We start from the raw sequence: 20410 nt of genomic DNA, 5'->3' as shown, positions 1-20410 counted from the left end.
ACTCTGCTGGCTATCAACCAGCTGGATTTCTTGTATGTAATCTTACAGTTGCTTCCTTCTGTTTAGCAAATTTGATCATCCCCACATCCTGAAGTTACTTGGTGTGTGTCTGTTAAATGAACCTCAGTATCTTATACTGGAGCTGATGGAAGGAGGGGATCTACTCAGCTATTTACGAGGAGCCAGAAAGAAAAAGGTAAAGACCATGAGACTCTTATTTTTAGCCTGTAACTGCCCACAGTTTCTCAGTTTTTCCTTTTCCAAAAGTCCATGCTGATGTTCAGCTGTTCTGTACTTGCAAGGTCTGACCTGGCTTTTCCTTAACACCCTGGGACCTCAGTGTTCCGTGCTGACCTTGCAATCAGTAATGCTGTGAGGAAGATTGAATGTCATTAGATCACTGACCAAATTTTGCTTTCAGTCATTAGATGTCTACTGGATTTCTCAGTGTGAAAATCATAAACTGTCTTTTCGAAAGTGGTAGTAGATAATGGTGCTCATGTATGTGGGAATATGTATGATTTTAGCAGTAATCATAGAGGGTTTTTTTTTGTCTTTGGATAACAATATCCCTAATGTGAGAGGCATTGTCCAAACATATAACAATATACTGTTCCTATGCCTGTGTCCTCAAATTCTTTAGAAGGAAAGAAAAGAATAAAGAATAAACAATTTCAAGTAAATTTTTCTCCAGTTAGTGTGAGGATTAGGAATCGGGATGGTATGATGAGGTCAAAATGAAATTTTATAGCATTTTAGCAATTGTATAGTTCATTTACATAATCAGATCAAATCCACAGTCAGTGTCAAATTCTACCAAAATTCGTATACACATATTCTATTTGAAAAATATATTACACTGATTAATACAGCAATAAACAAACCTGATCTGATAGTGGGAGGCAATCTTCAGGGTCCTATTTCTTCCACAACTTTGAAGATCCTAGGGTATTCTGAGCTGCAAATCAAACAGAATGTATTCACCTTCCTTACAGTGCAGTGATTTGACAATTTACCCTCCTTCAAATTAGAATTCACTTGGTTGACATAGAGAGATTTTGCACCTGTGCTTTGACTCTTTTGGAAAAATCCTACACATTTCAAATGGGGAAATACATTTCATTGAGGAAATCTTGCATGGGTAGTTTGGCATTCTGAGTTGGTAAAGGTGGAAGAAATAACTAACTTCTATCTTTGTTTCTTGTAGCTCCAGAGCCCTTTACTGAGAGTCACTGACCTCTTGGATATATGTTTGGATGTCTGCAAAGGCTGTGTCTATTTAGAGAAGATGCACTTTATACACAGGTACAGAACTTACTGCCTTAGTCTTCCCAGGTTTACCCACACTATTGGGACTCATCTTACCCAGGAAAAAAAGGTCTAGAAAGATCTCGCAATGTAACACGACAGGAGAGAGTACTGGAATAAAATCTAATGCTATGCTTTTCTGCTAAATATCACTCACAATTTTCTCCCAAAATGGTGGGCTTCTCTAAAATCTGAACCAAGGACTTACTGAACCCTAGGCAAGAATCACATCTGGTGCAACAGAGAGAAGGACAAGTGGAAGATCCATGTATAGATTTTGTCTGCCTAATGGGTAGCTTTAGAGGACACAGAAACAGACTTTTCTCAGAGAGGTACACGAAAAAGATGAGAAGCAACAGGCGCAACTTACAGCAAAGGAAATTGGATAATAGTGTTCACAACATCTCAGATCAATCACTGAAACAGGTTGTCCAGAGGGGCTGTCATCTCCAGTTGTGAAGATATGCCAGACTTAACTGGGTGAGGCCCTAAATCACTTGTTCCAACCTTGGGGCTGGCACTACTCTGAAGAGGATGTTGAGCCAGGTGACTTACAGACCTGGGCTTTTCTGCAGTGCTAACTCCATCCTCTTTCCTCTGCCTTACAAATCAGGGACTTGGCTGCTCGCAACTGCCTGGTGTCTGAGAAGGAATATGGGCGTTCATCCCGGATAGTAAAGATCGGCGATTTTGGACTTGCCAGAGATGTCTATAAAAATGATTATTACAGGAAAAGAGGAGAAGGTCTGCTCCCTGTCAGATGGATGGCTCCTGAAAGCCTTATTGATGGTGTCTTTACAAGTCGCTCTGATGTCTGGTGAGTTACAGCAGCCACACAGCTGTGGGGATAACCGTGCTGAATCCTGCAGCAAGAAAATATTGGTTTAGAGGAGGAATTATAGGGTTGTATATTGTCATCTCTAATAATTTTTAAGTTAGGGCAGATTTCCTCCTAAGTGAAATGTTAAGGATCTAATGAAATATTTGACACCAGGACAGTATATTTTGCAGATATATTTCTTTATGCTTCGAGCTCTTTGAATTTTGGCTGGAAGGAACTAGTGTCACTGAAACAATTTTACAGTTGTACTAGGCCCACAATGTGGTTTCTACTTGATTGGGCAGGGAATTGACTGCCTGTGTGCTGTTCCACTTTTGTTTTCCATTAGGTTTATTGACATTTCCTTCCAATAGCCAAATACTTTGCTCTCACAGTTTCACCCTCTTCTAGAGACTTCTTTATTTTGAGGATCAGACTTTGCAGCATCATCAGGGGAAGGTCACAGTGCTTTTTTTTTTTTTTGATGTTTGCTAAAAGTGTGTATTTGCATGGCTTTGAGTTTATTGTGAAGAAGCAGAGACGCACTGTCAGGAAACATGGGAAAAAAACCCAGACTAAACCAGATCCATGAAACCTGATATTCACACAAGTTTAGATTTTGGTGGCCACAGGTGTTCGGCCCACGGGTCTTCCAAGTCCCCAGTGCCTGCACCCATCTATTTGGCTGCTACTCTTGCACTTATCTATAAAAGCAGTTTAGTACTCTGTGCCAAACCAAATGAAGTGCTGATTGCTCCACAAGTGGTGCTTAGAAGAACTTGTCCTTCTTCATTTTAAGCCACACCTCTAGAGATTTCAAAACACTTTGTTTGTATGAGGACATGTTCAGCCTGAGTGTTGCCCAGGGAAGATGCGGGCACTCAGTGTCTTCTGAGCTGCATCTCAGTGAATCTGAGAAAGCATCTCAGTTCTGCACATTTATTTCAGCTATGTCAGAGACTAGCTTGGGGGCAAAACCGATTAAGTCTTCTTACTCCTAATTTTTCTTAGGTTAGACACAATCTAAGTGTTAACAGGGAGATTTCATGATGACCAGGGTTATTAATTTTTCTTTTTTTTTTTTTTTTCTTCCATGGTGTTTCTCAGGGCTTTTGGAGTACTAGTGTGGGAAACATTGACTTTGGGTCAACAACCATATCCAGGTTTCTCTAATACAGAAGTTTTACACCATGTACGATCAGGAGGAAGGCTGGAATCTCCCAGCAATTGTCCTGATGACCTGTAAGTTAATTTTGTTTAAATGTTGTTGACAATATTCATAAGAAACAAGAGGCTTTTTGCCAGTTGGTCATCATTGTGAAGGTTAGTCATGCCCATGGAGAGCCCAGCATCCTCCATTTTTGTTTCCAATAAAACTAGCTAAATAAAATTGCTATTAATTCATCCAGTAGCCCAGCCTGTGGATAAGAATTTAAGGTATGTATCTGGTAGTACTGTGAGAACAGACTGAGAGTACCTGAAGGTATTGGTTAGAAGTTTAAGATGGCTCCAAGAAAGATTTTACCAGTCTCTGTATATCATCCAGCTGTGACTGTGGATAAAACTCTCTTTCTTAGTGGTAGGTGCAGGAATAGGCTGCATTATATAATATATTATATATATTTATTATTATTATATCACAAATTAGAACATTTGTGAAAAATAAACTCTGCCCTTTGTAGAGAGAATTCATAAAAGCCAATAAGAAAAGCTGAAGCAGTACAGGAAAAGGGAAGTCTGCACTTCTAAATAGTCTTTAGCTGGACTGGATAAGTTAATCCTTCAATTTCTATTGGTGTCTTGAGCACAAAACTTGGGTTTAATTGCAAAATTCTTGCAATTAACAGAATAAAATAAATATGTCAAGTGGATCAAACCCAAACTGACCAGAGGTGTATAAAGGAGGAAGCAGAACATGAGCCTAACGATCACTCAGTATTGTCTAATTTCATGACTCAATTTCTTTATCACCCACTCAGCAAAAGCAGTCACGGAAAGGCACATGACAGCTGGTCCTACAAATAGGAGAGGCTACTGAAAGTGAAAAATTCTTACTCCCAGGGCTGAAGAAAAGGCTTGAGAATAATTCTGTGATTGGCAAGCCAATATCTCTGTGATAGATCCTACACCAGTTACCATGTTCTGAGTTTAAGAGAAGGTAATTATTTATCATTATGTAGATATAGCTGAAACACCATGTTAGCAATATGAAACACATAAAAAACCCGAAACCAAGCCTTAGCACTTGGAAGAACTGAAGAACTGAAGAGATCAGAATTTTATTTTAATAACAGAGGGAGAACTGGAAGTCACAGAACAAACAAAAGCCCAAAGAAATTTTAATTGCAATATTTTGTGCTGAGAAAAGTTTCCTCAAGGAATTTCTGACAGCTGTCCCGTGAATAAAAAAGCACAGGAGGCAGCTATATCCATGTACTAGTCTGACATTCAGACTTAAGCAGAGGCTCATAAATTGCGTTATAACAAGCAACTAGATCTTCAGAAAAATCAAGAAAACTTTGCTCTAAATAATTTTTAAGGTCCTAGATCTTGAATTCAGCGTACCAGATAGATCTTAAATACTGTTCTGCCTGTTGTAACTTGTAGGATCAATGCCTAATAGTAGTTTTTGAAAGCCAAAGAGCTGCTGAGCTTAGACTCTTGCACCATCTTTTATCTCATTCGGTGAACACTCAGCACCTGCATGCAGCTTCTGTCAGTAGCGTAAACAGCTTTTTGCTGCTTTGCTAGGTCATTAATGGCATGCCGGAATTCTTGACATTCCTGCTTCCTTCCTTGTGGTTTTGAACCTGTATCAGGACATCAGCAGTCAGTAATTGTCTCCTCGGCACTTTGGCTTGCTCATTGTCATTTGACAAAACAAACCATCACTGATAGGAAGAGAGTTCAAAGGCCAAAGTACTTCAGCTGAGAAGTGTTTAGGAATCTGTGGTAGGCTTACACTGCAAGTGCAAGTAGGGCTGGCACAGAAACCTAGGGGCAAAAAAGTATGAAGAAAGGGTTGTTTGGTTGATTTTTTTTATTTGGAAGGGGGAGAAATTCTTTCTCTTGCCTCCACAAGTTGTTACTCCAGGGAGTAATCACTTACTTTTCTCTAGAGATCTGTGGCTAGGTAAAGCTTGGTAATGAATTGAAAAATTCAGTTGGAGCTTGGGGGCTGTATAAATGAGACACATATATTGAAGAATTAATTAGATCTATGAATGTAACTACATTTGCAGTCAGAGATCCACGTCTGGCACAGCCACCTGGGTATGAGGCTTGCATGCAAGAGAATGCCAAGGTTTGGAAGGAACTGAGCTAATTTAACACAGATCCTCAGGGGCTGTGGATTACAGTCTAGAGAATTTATACAAGAACCAGGACTTTTGCAGACTTGAAACTGCAGTTTCACCAAATGCTCAGCCCCATGCAAACTTACATAACTGACTTTGATAAGAAATTTCAGTTTGGGAATTAAAGCTTTTTGCTATTTGTTTCTGAGAATGATCTTCTGGAGGGATTAAGAGAGTGAGGGAGAGGAAGGCCTTACATGGAATGCATCAGATGCAATAAAGGGCTCCTCATTGTGACAAATTTTCTCCTTTTCTAAGAAAATCACACATAAATTGTATTTCCTATTTCATGCGAGAAAAAAAAATTGGTAATGCCTGTAGCTTCTGTGCACTATAGTGCATTTCAGGAGTGCTCACATTCTGCCTCCAATATCAGATACTGAATATTCTTTGCTTTTCCAGGCACTCCAATTCTAACTAGACCTACGTAAGCAGCTCTGTTGGACATTTGGTTGTCACCCCCAGATAAAGCACAGGTGTGAAGTGTAGGTGTGTAGGTGTACATCTACTGTAAAGGCCAGTTCTTAAACCTAACATAAACCTTTAGCTAACGTTGTGTTGGGAACTGTCATGTTCCATTTTTTCCAGACAGGTTTTCCCCATGAAGTAGGGGAATCCTCTGAAGTGCTGGAGTATTTGCTAGCCCGTGTTTGGGTCCCCAAAATATAGGAAAATGTCCAATCTGTCACTTATATGTATGTTAAGCTGTTTTTCACCCCCTCGACTGGTCTCATGCATTTCTGAGCTAATGAAAGTTTGTGCCATATGACTTAAAGCTTAGGATGTCACAGAGTGCCTCAAAAGCTAAATGTCAGGCCACAAATAGCTGTACATGTAAAATGTGTAGATATATTCTGAGACAACATGAAAGTTTTTGTCATTAAAAACCTAAAGCCTGTCTGAATTAAAGACTTAGTGAAAAATACCAGTACTGATATTTTAAGCCAATGACCAAGTAATTTGATTTAGGAAATAAAAATATGGAATATAATTAAAATGAGAAAATTACAGTACTGAATTACAGTTTTGGCAGAAGTTTATATTCTTACTCCATAACAAAACTGAATGGCTTTATAAAGCAGACTGTTCAATTAAAAAATAGTTGTTTAGAAAGACAGAGATTGGTCATAGGAAACAAAACAAAAATATTCATAATCCACATTTGTGATGTTCTTGTTTCATAAATAAAATAAAAGGGTAAATTTAAATTGTATATAAGAAAGAATTATTTTACAATACGAGTGGTGAAATGCTGAAAAAGATTGTCCAAAGAAGTTGTGGGTACTCCATCCCTGGAACTGTTCAAGGCAAGGTCGGGTGGGGCTTTGGGTGACCTGATGTAGTGGAAGATGTCCCTACCCATGGCTGGTGATCCTTGAAGGGCCCTTCCAGCCCAAAACATTTTAGGAGTCTATGCTTTATGTGTTGTTTCCTGTTTGTTTCTTGGTCAGTGGCTGGCTCTTTTTTCCACAAAGCTCTGCTCATGAGAGCCCAAGTGCCAACCTGCTGAGGCACAGCACCCGAACTCATGTTTTTTGTCTGGTTATTCTACCAACAAGCATTACCAGAAAGAAGATTGTTTGGCTTCTAGCATCCAAGGCTGGAATTCAGTGTGACAGACACTTTGTTGGCAGCAGAAGGAAAACCAGTTATTTAACCTTATTTTGAGTCCTATTCAGTCCTTTTCCTTCTATATTTCCAATGTCATCAATAACCAGTACACCTGAAAGTAAGCAGATGAAGTGGTTCATAGTGTTGGGAAGCCACTACCACTTTTTAGATTCCTAAAATGGATTTTCAAAATTTCATGGAATCTTTTTGGAAAAAACAGAATTACTCTGTTCAGCTTGAAAACCACAAGAATACAGGCTGATGAAAAGCAGTTTTGAAACAATTTTTCTACTCATATTCTCACTTGACACTAATAATTGAAATAATTTTAATAAAATAAATAATTGAAATAAAAACTAATAATTTTAATTGAAAAATACAACTGAAAAATCATTAAGTCAAGCAATTTCTCCCAGCTGCCACTAAGGGCTTTTTAAGATGCCCAGTTGTGGTGAAGAGCAGCAGTCAACTTTTAAAGGTGGATAAGTGAAGATCTGAGCAAGCCAATTCACTTCACATGGCAGATTAACGCCTGGTATCACATAGCAGCAGGTCTGGGAAGATGTGTGTCAGGGGAGGTTTTGAACTTAAGGCTTAGAGGTAAATGCTCCACATTCCAGATGCAGCTTCCTGAACCAGCCTTTCACTGGCTGCTCTCTGGTTTTGAGACTCTAAGACCTCTTTCCACTCCCAACACTTAGCATGTCCAGGTGTTGGCTGTGTTTTGGTTTTCAGCCTGTCTCTCTCCGGCTTTTGTAGGATTTGGTTTTGTGTAGCATAAACTCACCTTGAGCAAGGAATAAAAAACAATCCTATCATTTAGACAAACAGGAGGTAAATTTTCCACTAAATGGAAGTGTTGTACAAGGTGGGCTGGAATCCCTGCACCCCGAGGAAATTCATACCATTTTTGCCTTTGGAAAACTTATTCCTATTTGTTTTGATCTGGAGGTAGAAGTCGAAATTAACTCTCCCTGTGCTGGAGCGTTTACCTTGAACTTCTCCTGAATGTGAGGTAGCTTGGGTTGAAGGAGGATTAAATAAGTTGAAAATTTCAGGTTCTTTCTGATTATACACTTTCTTTTTTAAATTTTTTTTTTCTGTGAGAAAACTTCCTCCTTGTCTGCTTTCTTAGAAAGCATTCCAGACTTCCTCAGTGAGAATAGATGTTCATGACAAATGTGTCTTTTTTTAATGTTATATCTGCTTCCAAACTCAAAAATATCCATCTTCAAAAAATTAAAGTGTTTCATGGTAATTATTTCTGACTTTAATTTGATCTTTAATTTATTTTTCATTGCCTCAGCAGCTGATGATAATCTTTGTACCACACAGAAAGTTTTCAGGCCAAACTTTCTTCTCAGGTGTTTAATGGTAAGTGTTGATGAATGATTCTATTACCATTTTTGTTTGCATTTAATTTTTTTCACAGATGTGATTTAATGACAAGATGCTGGTCCCAAGAACCTCACAACAGACCTACCTTCTCTCATATTCATGACAAACTGCAAGAGATAAGACACTCTCCACTGTCCTTCATACACTGCCTTGAAGACAAAGAGGCATCAACTGGAGTCATCAATGAAGCTTTTGAAGGTGAGTCTGGGCCAGCGCCCGCTATTCTTGCGGCCTCTGCCCTGTAAGCAAAGAGCTTCTCATTGCATTTGTCACTGTCTCAAATTCTCTGGCTGTTAAATGGAAACTGCAAAGATTTACCTCTATCATGCTGAACTTGTAAAGATTCATTACGTGCCTGCTAGGTACAAGGAATTAGATAAAGGATGTGTAAGATTACCAAGCAAAAAAAGCCCAGATGAGGTTGTAATTAGCCTGACTCACAGAGACATCCAATTTGCATCTAAATTCTTGGTAGTTCACAACCCTGTTCCGCTAAAATTGATGCCTTCGTTCCGTGCAGAGCCAGGAGAGTTTTAGTAGGCTTCTGTGTGGAAATCTGTCCCAGTTTCAAAGTCATCTGCACCCTCTCCATGAGCTAAACATGGCCTTAGGCACTTCCTCTAGGAGATTCAGCAGCCACTTGAAAGTGAGGCATAATTTAAGCATCCTAGTAAGGCAGCATTTATCCAAGCCCAAACCCTGACCAATTCTGGTCTTGCCTATGCTCTGCACACTGTGAATGAATAAACTAAGTGGTGTTAGGGTAGGCATACTTAAGATATGGGGCACAACAAAGCTCAATTATATAGAAACATTATTAAAGTTGTGAAAACAGGAATTATGAGATAAGATGATGCTAAATTTGAAGTCTGTGCAACTGAGATGTAAATCATCTAACTATGGAAACGAACATCCTGGCTGGGCCAGAACAGCTATCTATTCACATTCTGCAGTAGCTCCTGGCTAACTAAATATTGAGAAAAAGTGAACAATATTAGTAAACAATGTGATCTGAATTCCACAAAAAGAAAGTTGTTATCTATTGAAATATTTCAGTTTTGTTTTACAGATTTTTTTTTTTCATTTAATCTGTTTGCATGCTATGGTTTTATAATGAAAAATACTAAATGGTAAAAGAACTGCTTTCCATTCTAGAAAAACCAAACCTGACTGTTTCTAAAATATCTAAAGGCTTAGTTTTGATGGTGATTTTTTGTGGGGGTTTTTGTTTGTTTGTTTGTTTTTGGTGGGTTTTTTGTTTCCTTCACAAATTTTTGCTGAACTCACCCTGATTCACAAAAGTTTTTATACTTCAGTACTTCATGTTTACCTGAAAACTTCCTGATCCACCCCAGGAATGACACAGTACTTAATTACACAACTACATAGACATTTTTCTTCAAGATACTATCTATATTCAGTTCACTGGCATTGTTCGATTGTCACTTAACTTCATATTTTGCTAATCTTTATCATTTGGTGAAGCTTTATATATGTCAGTTTATTTCCATTATGGTTTCTTTTTATGTCAAATCCAGTCTGTTCATGGCATGTTTACATTACAAGACTAAAAACTTTATAAAGACATGAATGGACCAGCACAGATAATCCATTATTTCATGCTTTTTAATAGCTGATTTTGCACCCTTATGTTATAATAAAAAACAATTTGCATGTAGTGTAGTTCTTTAGTTTCTTTAAGGGTATGTTGGTTCTTGATAATGACATTCAGGAAAGAGATACTTAGTCTGGCACAAGTGTAAACCTGGCATTTGCTCAGGAAGACTACAGCCAATTAATTAGGCACTATGCCCAAGCTAATAGGCCTTACATTTTGGATGGACTTTATCTCACCTAAATGCAGCTGTCTGCAGGCTAGGAGGCTCATCTAGGATACTCTTCTAGGTAGCTTTGTAGTCAGAAGCAGAAAGTGACAGCTCCTGTTTTTTGGGCATACATCATAGCAGGGCAGAAGTCAACCTTTGCCTGAAAAAACTGAAATTAGTTTTTTTCACTGATGATGGCTGCATCCAGGTGACTTGGCTGGATTTGGTTTAATTTAGTTTAGTTCTGTGTGAACTTTGATTTAGTTCACACGGAATCACAGGGTGGGTGAGACTGGAAAGGACCACTGGACGTCACCCAGTCCAACATCCCTGCTCCAGCAGGGTCCACCCAAACACGTTGCTCAGGATAGTGTCCAAAATACAACATCTCAGCTATAGTATCTCAGACTAGATTTTATTTTCAGATGGCTACAGGAGTACAACATCCGCTGGACACAGGGCTGTACTGATTCAATTGCTTGCACCCACTCCTGAGCTAGTTTTGTTTCCTAGCTTAGGCATCTCTTCTCTGTGTTCCCTAATTCCACAGGCAACAGAGACATGGATACTAAAGGAGTTAAGCAGTTCTTGTGGCATTACATCAATATCTATCAAAATCTTTAGCAGGGCTGAAATTTCTAGAGAAACCTACCTTTCTGCTGCCTGGAGTTGGGGAAAGGGGCTGGAATACTGGTTACTGTGTTTGTGATGGAGCAGGCCTGGCACAGATAGAACCTGAGTTTTAGTTTCAGTGCAAGTCTCTGCTTAGCATGTGTCAGATAAGCCTGCTCTTTCTCCAGCTTTTAACTTGCCCAATCTGAGCAAATAATTATTTTCACTGGGATGACAAATATTTGTTCTTAATGTAAAAAACATTGTTTTGCCAAAATTTCAGGTTTTGCCACACAGCAGAGGTCACAGAGAAAAGACCATTGTTTTGCTTGTTTGACAGCAACAAAAGTTATATTATTGGAAATTACCAAGTTGCAAAGGAAAACACGGACTGAGGCTTCCATGAAACATGAAAAGTGTCAGTTTGAAGGATAAAAATTTGAAAAAAAAAATCAGTTTAGTGTATAAAATACAGTAGAATAATGGCCTTTAGGGTGGTCTTAATAATAGCAGTACTCCATAAAGTTCATTTTAGTCAGAGAATCTGTTGACAGCAGTCACTTTTAAAACCATACTCCATTAAACATGTTTATAATAACTTAGCTGGTAAAATCTGGCCCACTGTGGTAAGCAGGGCGATTCAGTGTAGGCAGATCTTTGTCCGTCAGGACTTCTACTTGGCACGTCGTCTTCCTGAGCCTTGGACCTTTCCCTACTATATGCCATGTTCCCTCTTCCACTTCCCCCTCTTCTTCCCTTTCCATGGGTTCTGCCCAGCTGCTGTTACCACAGACCCATTGCTGGCTCTGTATTGGAAGCAGAAGACAAAGCAACTGTTTTCATGCTTCCAATTCAATGTTTTTGTGCTTCAGTTCTCAAATGTCCTTTTTAACTTCTCCTCAGGTTCATTTGATGATTCTCGTGTAGAAGATACCCATCAAGCAAAAGGGTAGCTTGAATTTTATTCATCTATATATCATCCTTCTATTTAAATGTATTTTAAAACACTAAACACTTGACTGGCTCTTTACATGTCTCTACAATACACATACATATTTTCCTGCATATTTATAGTTCACCTGTAGGTTATCTCCATCTTTCCCCATGCACAGTCTTAATAAACTCATTAAAATGTAATGTTGTTTATTTGACTGAAGCCCTAGGATCCTCATAATGTCTTATGTTGCTGGATTACCTGATCAGGGACACATGCATGTCAGTTTTCTGTAGCTCTCCAGCTTTGAATTAATTTGGTTGTTTTTCTACCTGCCATGCAAATCTCATGCAGGGGAATTCAGTGAGATGTGGGCTCCAGAAGTGAGACTGATATAAGCAAGAAAAGGCCATTCTGGTTCTCCTTGAGTTTCCAGACTAAAATGTGTGCACCATGATGACCTTGTCGAAAACAGTTTGGGGCATGGAATATGTCTCAGACTGCAATTTGCCACACATTGTATAATAAGTTAGTGATTTTTAAGTTAGTATTCATTTCTAGCTGGGACTAAGTGAAGTATTTCTTGTGTTCATAGTAGTAGTAGAAAGATGACAACCAAAACAAACAATCCAAAAATCTGTTCCATGATGGATTGTCCTCGACAACATTTTCCAAAAATGATACACGGTCATTGGCCTTTGTGTGTAATGAAACTCCAGTCACAAGCCTCCAGCCAAGAAATGCTTGCTCTCACCAGGTGACCTAGTTCCAAAAGAAAGAGACAAATGTCAAGCAAAGTGAAATTACATGCCTCAAAATAGCTAAGATACTTAGCCTTACAGGGAATCCCACATCTTCCAAACTGTGTTGAGTCTTACCTACCCATGGGTAGCCACACTTCTAGCAGGTCCATACATGCTGTTGGTAATTTCATAGGTGGGAGAGCTGAAGAACATTAGATTACTCAATAACCTAGCCAGTGCAGTATGACACAGAGATGGCAAGTGTGTGTAAACCAATACAGACAGTCTGTAGTGGATAGTATGCTAATAGGAGAGCATGGGGATGGCAAAAGGGGCACGTGTTGTGTTCTTGCAAGAGTTACCCTTCTAAAGCAGGCATCAAGTGTCAATAAACACGCCTGAGCAGTTCCAGCACCTCCTGGCACTGTTGCACTGGAAGGGAAAGAAGCAAACTCCAGACCAGGGTCTACCCATTTAGAATTTTTCCTTCTTGTTCTGACAGGCTTTCCCAAGACATTGGTTGTGGGCTTAAAGTAGAAGTATCAATATTTATCTGAGTGAGGGCAGTATTATCCAGCTGGAAGACTGAGACACCAGTGGATTTTGAATTTAATGGGAGTTTACTGGGCACAGGCCCTGTCACCAGAGTTCCCATTCATTGCTGAAAGATAGTTTGTTCTTCCCCCAGTTCCAAGAAGCACAGCATGCTAGAGGGACGGCCCTGCATTGCTGTAAAAATAACTGGACCGTCTATTTTCAGGCATCAGTTTTTACATTTGCACATATAAGACAGCACTATAGCTTTTCAGGTCCTGTGAGTGCCCCTTTACAGATGGAAACACCTGTTTGATTTGGCAAACACTTTTCCTGACATCAGACAACTGGGCATTAAGCAGCTGGAGCGACTTCTTGCCTTTATGACCTAGAAGGACTATTCTTATCAGGGCTGCTCCTCACAGTGCCTTTTGGACCTATATGGAAAAGATGTCTAATTGATCAGAAAAAGAGGCTTCTCTGGCAAGAGGAGATGCCAGGCAGTTGGAGAAAATCCAGGATAAAAGACTGAAAAGAAACATATTCGGCCTCAAAACCATGCTTTTTAAATTCCTAAACTATTGCTTGAAAAATATAGGAAGATACAAGAGTTAGAATTTAAGAATGTTTCTTTTTTAAAATTCTTCTTTCCAAAACCAGTGTATTTATTTCTTCAGCAGTTCAGGTACTTGCTAAAACTGTCATTTGTATTTTTTTAAAATCTCTGTGCAAAATCTTGCACTGAGAGGGCTTGATATTAAGCTAGAATCAGCAATTTCATCATCAATTATGTTTGTATCCTGTACTGGGTGAGTACCTGTTTTCTGTTCCCCATGTAAGAGCCATCAGTTTATTTTCCTAAACCAAACTGCCTTTTAAAAACCACTCCACACTCTCTGAATGGAAAGTAATCACTTGGGCAAACGGAAGCTTCTCCAATGCAGATGTGTTGATAAGAGACATTTTTAGAACCTTGTATCTAGTCTCCTTTGTATTTTTCTGAAATTTAGTAATCCTCTTCCTCACTTAGCTTAGTGAATGGCTGACCCAAAACCTGCAGAGGTCAGAGAAAAGGCTGCTTCCAAAAAAGAGTGAGTGGTTACTGCAAGAAAGGGGGAACTTGGTGGTGTAATCATTTCTGATTTGTACTCCAGACAAGTGGTGTTTGATTTCAGAGGGTGCACATGAGCCATATGATGCTGCAAGTGAGGTCACACCGATACTTTGCCATAGACTGAGGGAAAAAATCAGATGGTATAAGACTGTAAGAGCTGACATTTGTGTAGACAGATGTGGATAGACATAGGCAACTAAAACATAAAAACTGCATTTACACTGGGTGTCTAGGCAGTTTGACAGTCACCAGAAACTTGTAGCTATATTAGAGGAATGTTAATGTGCAAAGGCAAGGATGTGGATTAAGTGTCTCCACAAAGCAATTTTCTCCTCCTTTCTCTGTTAACTGTAAAGACAGCCAAGACAATGAGTTTAAACTGGACATGTAAGACCTGAGTGGTTAAAACTTGGTAAAATAAATCCTGTTTTGTAACCTGGAGAAAGGGAGTGGTTTCCTATTTGTATAGCCTTACTGCATTGCAGTAAATGTGGAACTGGGTTTTTTTTAATGCACTTATATTATAAAATTTAATGAACTAGGTAAGAAGCAGGTTTATATCTGTAATTACTAGGATAGTAACTCTTGCACACAGAGATTTCAGTACACAGTTCTCTAAAAAATGTATTAAAATAAAAGGAAAGACACTGTTTCAAGCAGACTAGGGCAGGGGAAATGTACAAAATTCTCACTTTTAGCACTTTTAGTGTCTGACAGAATAACTAAGCTCAGTGAGTCACCCTCAAACCATGCAAGATCATATGCTTCATTAGGCAGGAAACACAGATATATCTCCAGTGATACATAATACAGAGTGGAGTATTAAAACGGATATATATTTGTTCTATTTATATTCTTACCGGCTATGTGCAGAAACTGAAACACAGCCCCTCCAGCTCCAGGTGGTCATCAGGTATCGGGATAATGCTCTCTACACAAGAGCTGTCTCCTTGAGCTAACAACGCAGCTGAGGTAAAGAAGTCAAGGTTCAGTAGCCACCTTTTTCACCCTTCACAAAGATATGTCATCAAGTGTTTCACTCGAATGTGTTCGCTGTGGGGGTATATGTTCCATCCATGCCAGTAAGTCTTGTTTACTGTCACATACATAGTGTAGCAGTGACAAAGGATGGAGTATGTATGAGAAAAAGAGGAGGATATCACTGAGAAACAGCAAATGTGGCTGGACTTCTAAATACCTTACCATACTGAAGGTGCTAAGCATCATATGGGATTATGTCACCCGGAATTAGTAACGTCCCAGGCTGGCTGCTTAGCTGGTGTAAATTGGTGGCACCCCACTGGTTTCAATGGAACTTCATTAATTTATGCTAGCTGAGGGTCTGGCCCTGAAATAGCTGTAATAGAAGATCAGCATCTCTAGATCAGTTTATTCAGTCTCAACCAATCAGCTTTTCTACTGACATTCTTTCTCTTCTTAAGTGTTGTCACCTTCTTGAATTTAAACACCGAAACTCCCTCATCTGTTTATCAAGACATCACAAAAATTTGCACCCTTCCAGGCAGGACTCCAAAACATGTTGTGAGCCCCCAGAGTTTACCAAGCAGGCAAGGAAAGGCACTCTGCCATCGTGAGGCAGGATCCAAGGCCTGACTCGGCACTGTGGCTGCCCTGCCGCAGCAAGGGGCCGACTGACATGCTGGGATTGGGAAGGGGAAAGCACAGATTTTATCAGGTCAGGGCTGCTCTTCTCAGAGGAGGCTAAGCAAGCAAACTCCATTCCTCATTAGTATGAGTCAGGCGATCATTGTTTCCTGTGTCAATTAATGTGGGGCTCTCTAGAGTAAGCTTCTGCCTCTCCTCGGAGAGAGGTGTTGTAATTAATTTACCTGCAGTGTGGCTCACATGTGCATCAGCTTTAAGCTTTAAGCACAGCTCTGCTAGGAAAAGTGTCCAGCAAGGTCAAAGCCACATGCATTTAGAACCTCAGACGTGTCTCTGCAAGTACAATGCTGAGCTTTGAACTTGCCATTTTAGCTATTGGAAGCAGTCTGCCTGGGACAGCAGAGAACTCAGTGGGATCCTTCTTCCCAGTGGGGCACTCCTCAGCCTGTACAAAGCTCTGGACTGACAGAGCAAGCCTGCCTCGTGCCCTGAGGTGGGTTGTTCAAAGCACACGTGGGTAACTCTACACTATGCAGCAGTTCACAGCGTAGACGATCCCTCAGAATTTAAGCCAGTAGAGCTGACTCTCCAGCATGACTTCAGATTTCATGAAGGTGCTCCTTGGACGTCTCCTCTTGGGGTGTTTTGTTGACTCAGCCCAGCTTTGCTTGTGAAATCTGAGGGGATCACATCACATGGTTTGTCCTGCATTTACTCACGTATAACCCAGCATGACTGTACATCAATCAACTAATTTTAGCGATGTTAAAATTGAAAAGAAAATAATGATATCTCATAAATACACCAACCTGCCTCTCCACTCCAGTTTATTTCTATCTTCCTTCAATTTCTTAACATTTTTTGGGAGGAACTTCCAAAGGTTATTCAGAATTCTCTGAATTAACTTATGGCTACCCAGGGTGCTAGTGGTGCTTCTAGTCCTCACATTTTGGGGGAATTTCACAACATCTCCTGAATTTTTTCTTCACATGATTAGTATTTTCTATCTCCATTAATTCTTCTGCTCCAACTAAATGAGCAAAAACAATTTGCTTGCTTTGCTGACTTACATAACAGGCAAGCATTGTACTATATAACTTGAGATCTTTGGTTAGCTTTGCCTTGTACAGCAGAATGGTGCTAAACTTTCATCAGCGCTGAACACTGCACAAAGAGGTGACTCAACAGTGAAGGAAAGGGCACTTGCAGTCAAAAATGTCACTGTGAAAGTGAAAATGTATCTTCCACATGGCATGTCATAGGAGAAAGGTCATCAATATTAGATTCTTCCTCCATCACTGGATATGATAAGAATATTCTGCAAAAATAGTATTTCTTCCTTATTGCATTCCCCCAGCTCAAAAAGTAAACCCAAGGCAAGGTGTTTGATTTTTTTAGCTCTTTTTTTTCTGTAATGAGAAACACAGTGGCGCATAAGCTGAAAAAGGATTATAAAATTTTATATATTCTGTAGTTCTTCAGACCTGTTGGGGAAAGAATTAGTAATGTATCTATATATCTGGTAAAAATATCTCAGTGACCTCATACTCACATTTGTGTAAACATCACCTCATCAGTTCCAGATACTTATACAGGAAACAAATCTGAATGCTCCTCTAGTGTTCTATACTTAGGCAGGTCAGCCGGCATATGTCTGGTCTGTAAATATCCACTTTTACTTGGGTCCTTTTTTTAAGGTTTCCCTCTTAAGAGTTTGCTGCAAACGTCCCCTCAGTATTCGCCTGTGTGCTTTTTCCAAAGGAACTTGTCCCTGAAGGTTGCCATTAAATTAAAAACAAAAGACCAACTACACAAAAGAGCTGAATTGGTTGGTGAAGGCTTAGTAGGAGCTGAATTACTAAATATGGCCAAAATAGCCCTGAACTGACAAAGTGAGTATCAAATGATTTCTCATTGCTGTCAGCCACTGTGGTATGTGACCACAGATTTCTCTGTGTCCCAAACCCCATCTAGCTAACAAGTTTCTAAAATCAAAATTCTCTTTCAGACTTTTCCTGACAATATTTCCTATGCTAATGGACTCTAGCATGTGGAATAAATTTCAGACTTTGTAGCCTGGGGAGATGTGTGATTATAGTGACATAATAAATTGTGTGTTCCCTAGTGGAATAGCACAATGCTTGTGATTCCTTTGGACAGATAACTCTGACTGTCACACGTTAAAGTTTCCAGTTATGAAGTAAAATAAGGAGGGAGTGTTATAAAAGAAGGTACATGTTACAAAAATAAATGCAAAAAATAGTAGCAATTATAACTTGAGCATTTTGGTAACTATTTTTATATTTTAAAAAATTTATATCCCCCGCAATAGATTTCAAGCAACTATGTATACATGAACTGTATCAAATTAGTGAAAATGGAAAGTTTTTAAAAATGTGAAAAACAGTGGATTGCCAAGTTTAAGCTTCTAGAAGGGCAGAATACCAGAGAGACAGAAGTCTAGACTAGTCCTCTAGAGAGACAGTACATAATGATTTTGTAGATAGAAAACTGCCAATGTTACAGGACTCTTTACCAGTATTATTAACAGGATTACTACAAAGATTCAGATTAAAATCACTTTAGCTTTATTCTTCTTTACAAGAAAAAGAAGCAAGTCATGTATTCACCATGATATTGCTGTCTCTGGAGGTAAGAACACTGATAAGCAACCCTCCCAAGTGATTTGCTTCAAGTTCTAGTCCACACAGACAATAGCAGATAATAAATCATCATTCTCATGAGGTCACTAGACCAACTTTCTCTAACAGCTGTCTGATTTTGTTTGCTTTCTAATACTACATGTATATTGCTGGGGTGTTGTATTTTCTTTTTTTTTCCTTTTATTTTTTATGTATCTTTCCCATTTGTTTTCTTTTATCTTTATTTTTTTCTTTTAATGCAGATAATGATATCCCATGTGCAGATTCAGACAGTGTTCTTTCAGCCACACTAATGGAAACCAGGAATCAAGAGGGCTTAAATTACCTAGTACTAGTCAAAGAAGGCAACCCAGATGAAGAAAGCATCAATTCTGCTGAAATTAGTTAAATCTGGCAACTGCTGTTCAAGAACGTGAAAGAAGAGAAAAAACTCTTCAAAGAAGACATAAGCCAAGGAAAATATTCTGCATGTCATCATATTTACAGAAGTGTCTGAAAAAAAAACCCAAACAATTCTTTAATAAAACTACTGGAAAACATAACAAGGTCCAGAATGGTGTGTATCAGGATAAGACAGCGATTACATAGCCTTTGGTTTTCTACATTTTATGGTTCAGGTGCTTCACAGGAGATAGTAAAGCAGAAAAACATGTATCAGACAGCAAGGGATTTTACTTGTTGTATAGATTAAGTTTCTGCAATCACATATGCCTCAGGCACAAGGCAGCCCTTCCAAAAGAGAGTACCAGTATGCTGCTTCAAAGAGCAGACCAGCTCACTCATGAACAAAACCAAACTGTTGAAGTCTAGCTTCACTGTACACAAACAGGATTTTACAAATTGAAAAAACAGCAAATACCAAACTTCAGATCCCAAAGCAGCTGAAGAAGGGTGACCAGCTTGTCCTCTGCTGCAGGTGGTCTGTTTACCTACTTAATTTAAACAAAAGTTTGCAATCATCTTGCATATTAAGTTGCACAGAAATTGATCTGTGAGTCTGCACAATCCTCTTTTCTCACATTTCTTCTCCTTTCCTTTCTGAATGTTTATCATCCTCATTTATTTTTTATGAGACTGGGTGAAGGGATGTATTCTTCCTTGGTGTGTTTGGAGATCAACTCAAAGTGCATGATAAAATTTTATACAAAGAATTATTGAATAAAAGACAGCAATAGGCTTTTTCTAACCTTCCATCAGGAGCAGTAGTTTGCAAATTATACAGAGCTATTCACTGACATAGGAAGCTAGAAACATGCTATAATTTAACGCAAATACTTGATAATGGGGCACACTGGAGGGTAGTAAAGTGTCTAACTGATGTCAGAATGTATACATTTGCAAGAAGCAACTCCACTGCCATCAAGGTTCAAGAGTTTCTTAAATAGAGATTCAACACAGATGAAAAAAACCTTTGAGTCTGAACATTTTACTAAAATGAAATAGAAATTGAGATATTTTGAATTAGGATTCTTCAAAGTCCCTGAAAAACCCTGAAAAATGCTTTCAAGCATTATATAAATATTTTTCTTCATCTACAAATCAGTGTAAAAGACAGATTTTCTAATAAATACAATTTCAGCACTTCACTATGCTCACCAGACCATGAGCAACAGATAAACAAATAAATACTATATTATGTTTCCTTCCTCTTCAGGTGCTGCTTGATTGGTTGAAGCAATTCCTTCCATTTCAGTAATTCAAAAATTACTAATGTTTGCTAACCTATGGCATGTGCTGGGCAGAAATCAGGAGGATCCCTATTCTGTAGCCACCACACCTGAAGGTGTTCTGTGTGTATAGTTTCACTTAAGTCAAGAGGACTGCTCAGTCAGCAAGCCACAGACAAAGGTTTTGAGCAACAGGAC

General features: G+C 39.0%; 1 protein-coding gene across 7 annotated transcripts in view; it reads left to right on the top strand.

Moving 5' to 3' along the window:
• Positions 1-19736, top strand: part of ROS1 (ROS proto-oncogene 1, receptor tyrosine kinase) — a 71750-nt gene extending 52014 nt beyond the window's left edge. For 5 of the 7 annotated variants that reach the window (XM_063389866.1, XM_063389864.1, XM_063389868.1 and 2 more), the window contains 6 exons: positions 67-196; positions 1208-1305; positions 1922-2125; positions 3236-3370; positions 8528-8691; positions 18788-19736. In XM_063389866.1, coding sequence (XP_063245936.1) covers positions 67-196; positions 1208-1305; positions 1922-2125; positions 3236-3370; positions 8528-8691; positions 18788-18933 — 877 coding nt within the window. In that variant the 3' untranslated portion in view covers positions 18934-19736. Of the gene's footprint in view, positions 1-66; positions 197-1207; positions 1306-1921; positions 2126-3235; positions 3371-8527; positions 8692-11834; positions 11881-18787 lie in introns of those variants that run through there. The other 2 variants (XM_063389865.1, XM_063389867.1) reach the window with 2 other exon arrangements.
• The last annotated feature ends 674 nt before the right edge of the window (positions 19737-20410 follow it).

The sequence above is a fragment of the Prinia subflava genome, chromosome 2, assembly GCF_021018805.1.
Source record: "Prinia subflava isolate CZ2003 ecotype Zambia chromosome 2, Cam_Psub_1.2, whole genome shotgun sequence".
Classification (NCBI taxonomy): Eukaryota; Metazoa; Chordata; class Aves; order Passeriformes; family Cisticolidae; genus Prinia; species Prinia subflava.
Note: the sequence above shows the minus strand (reverse complement) of the source record. Positions and strands in the feature narration are given on the sequence as shown.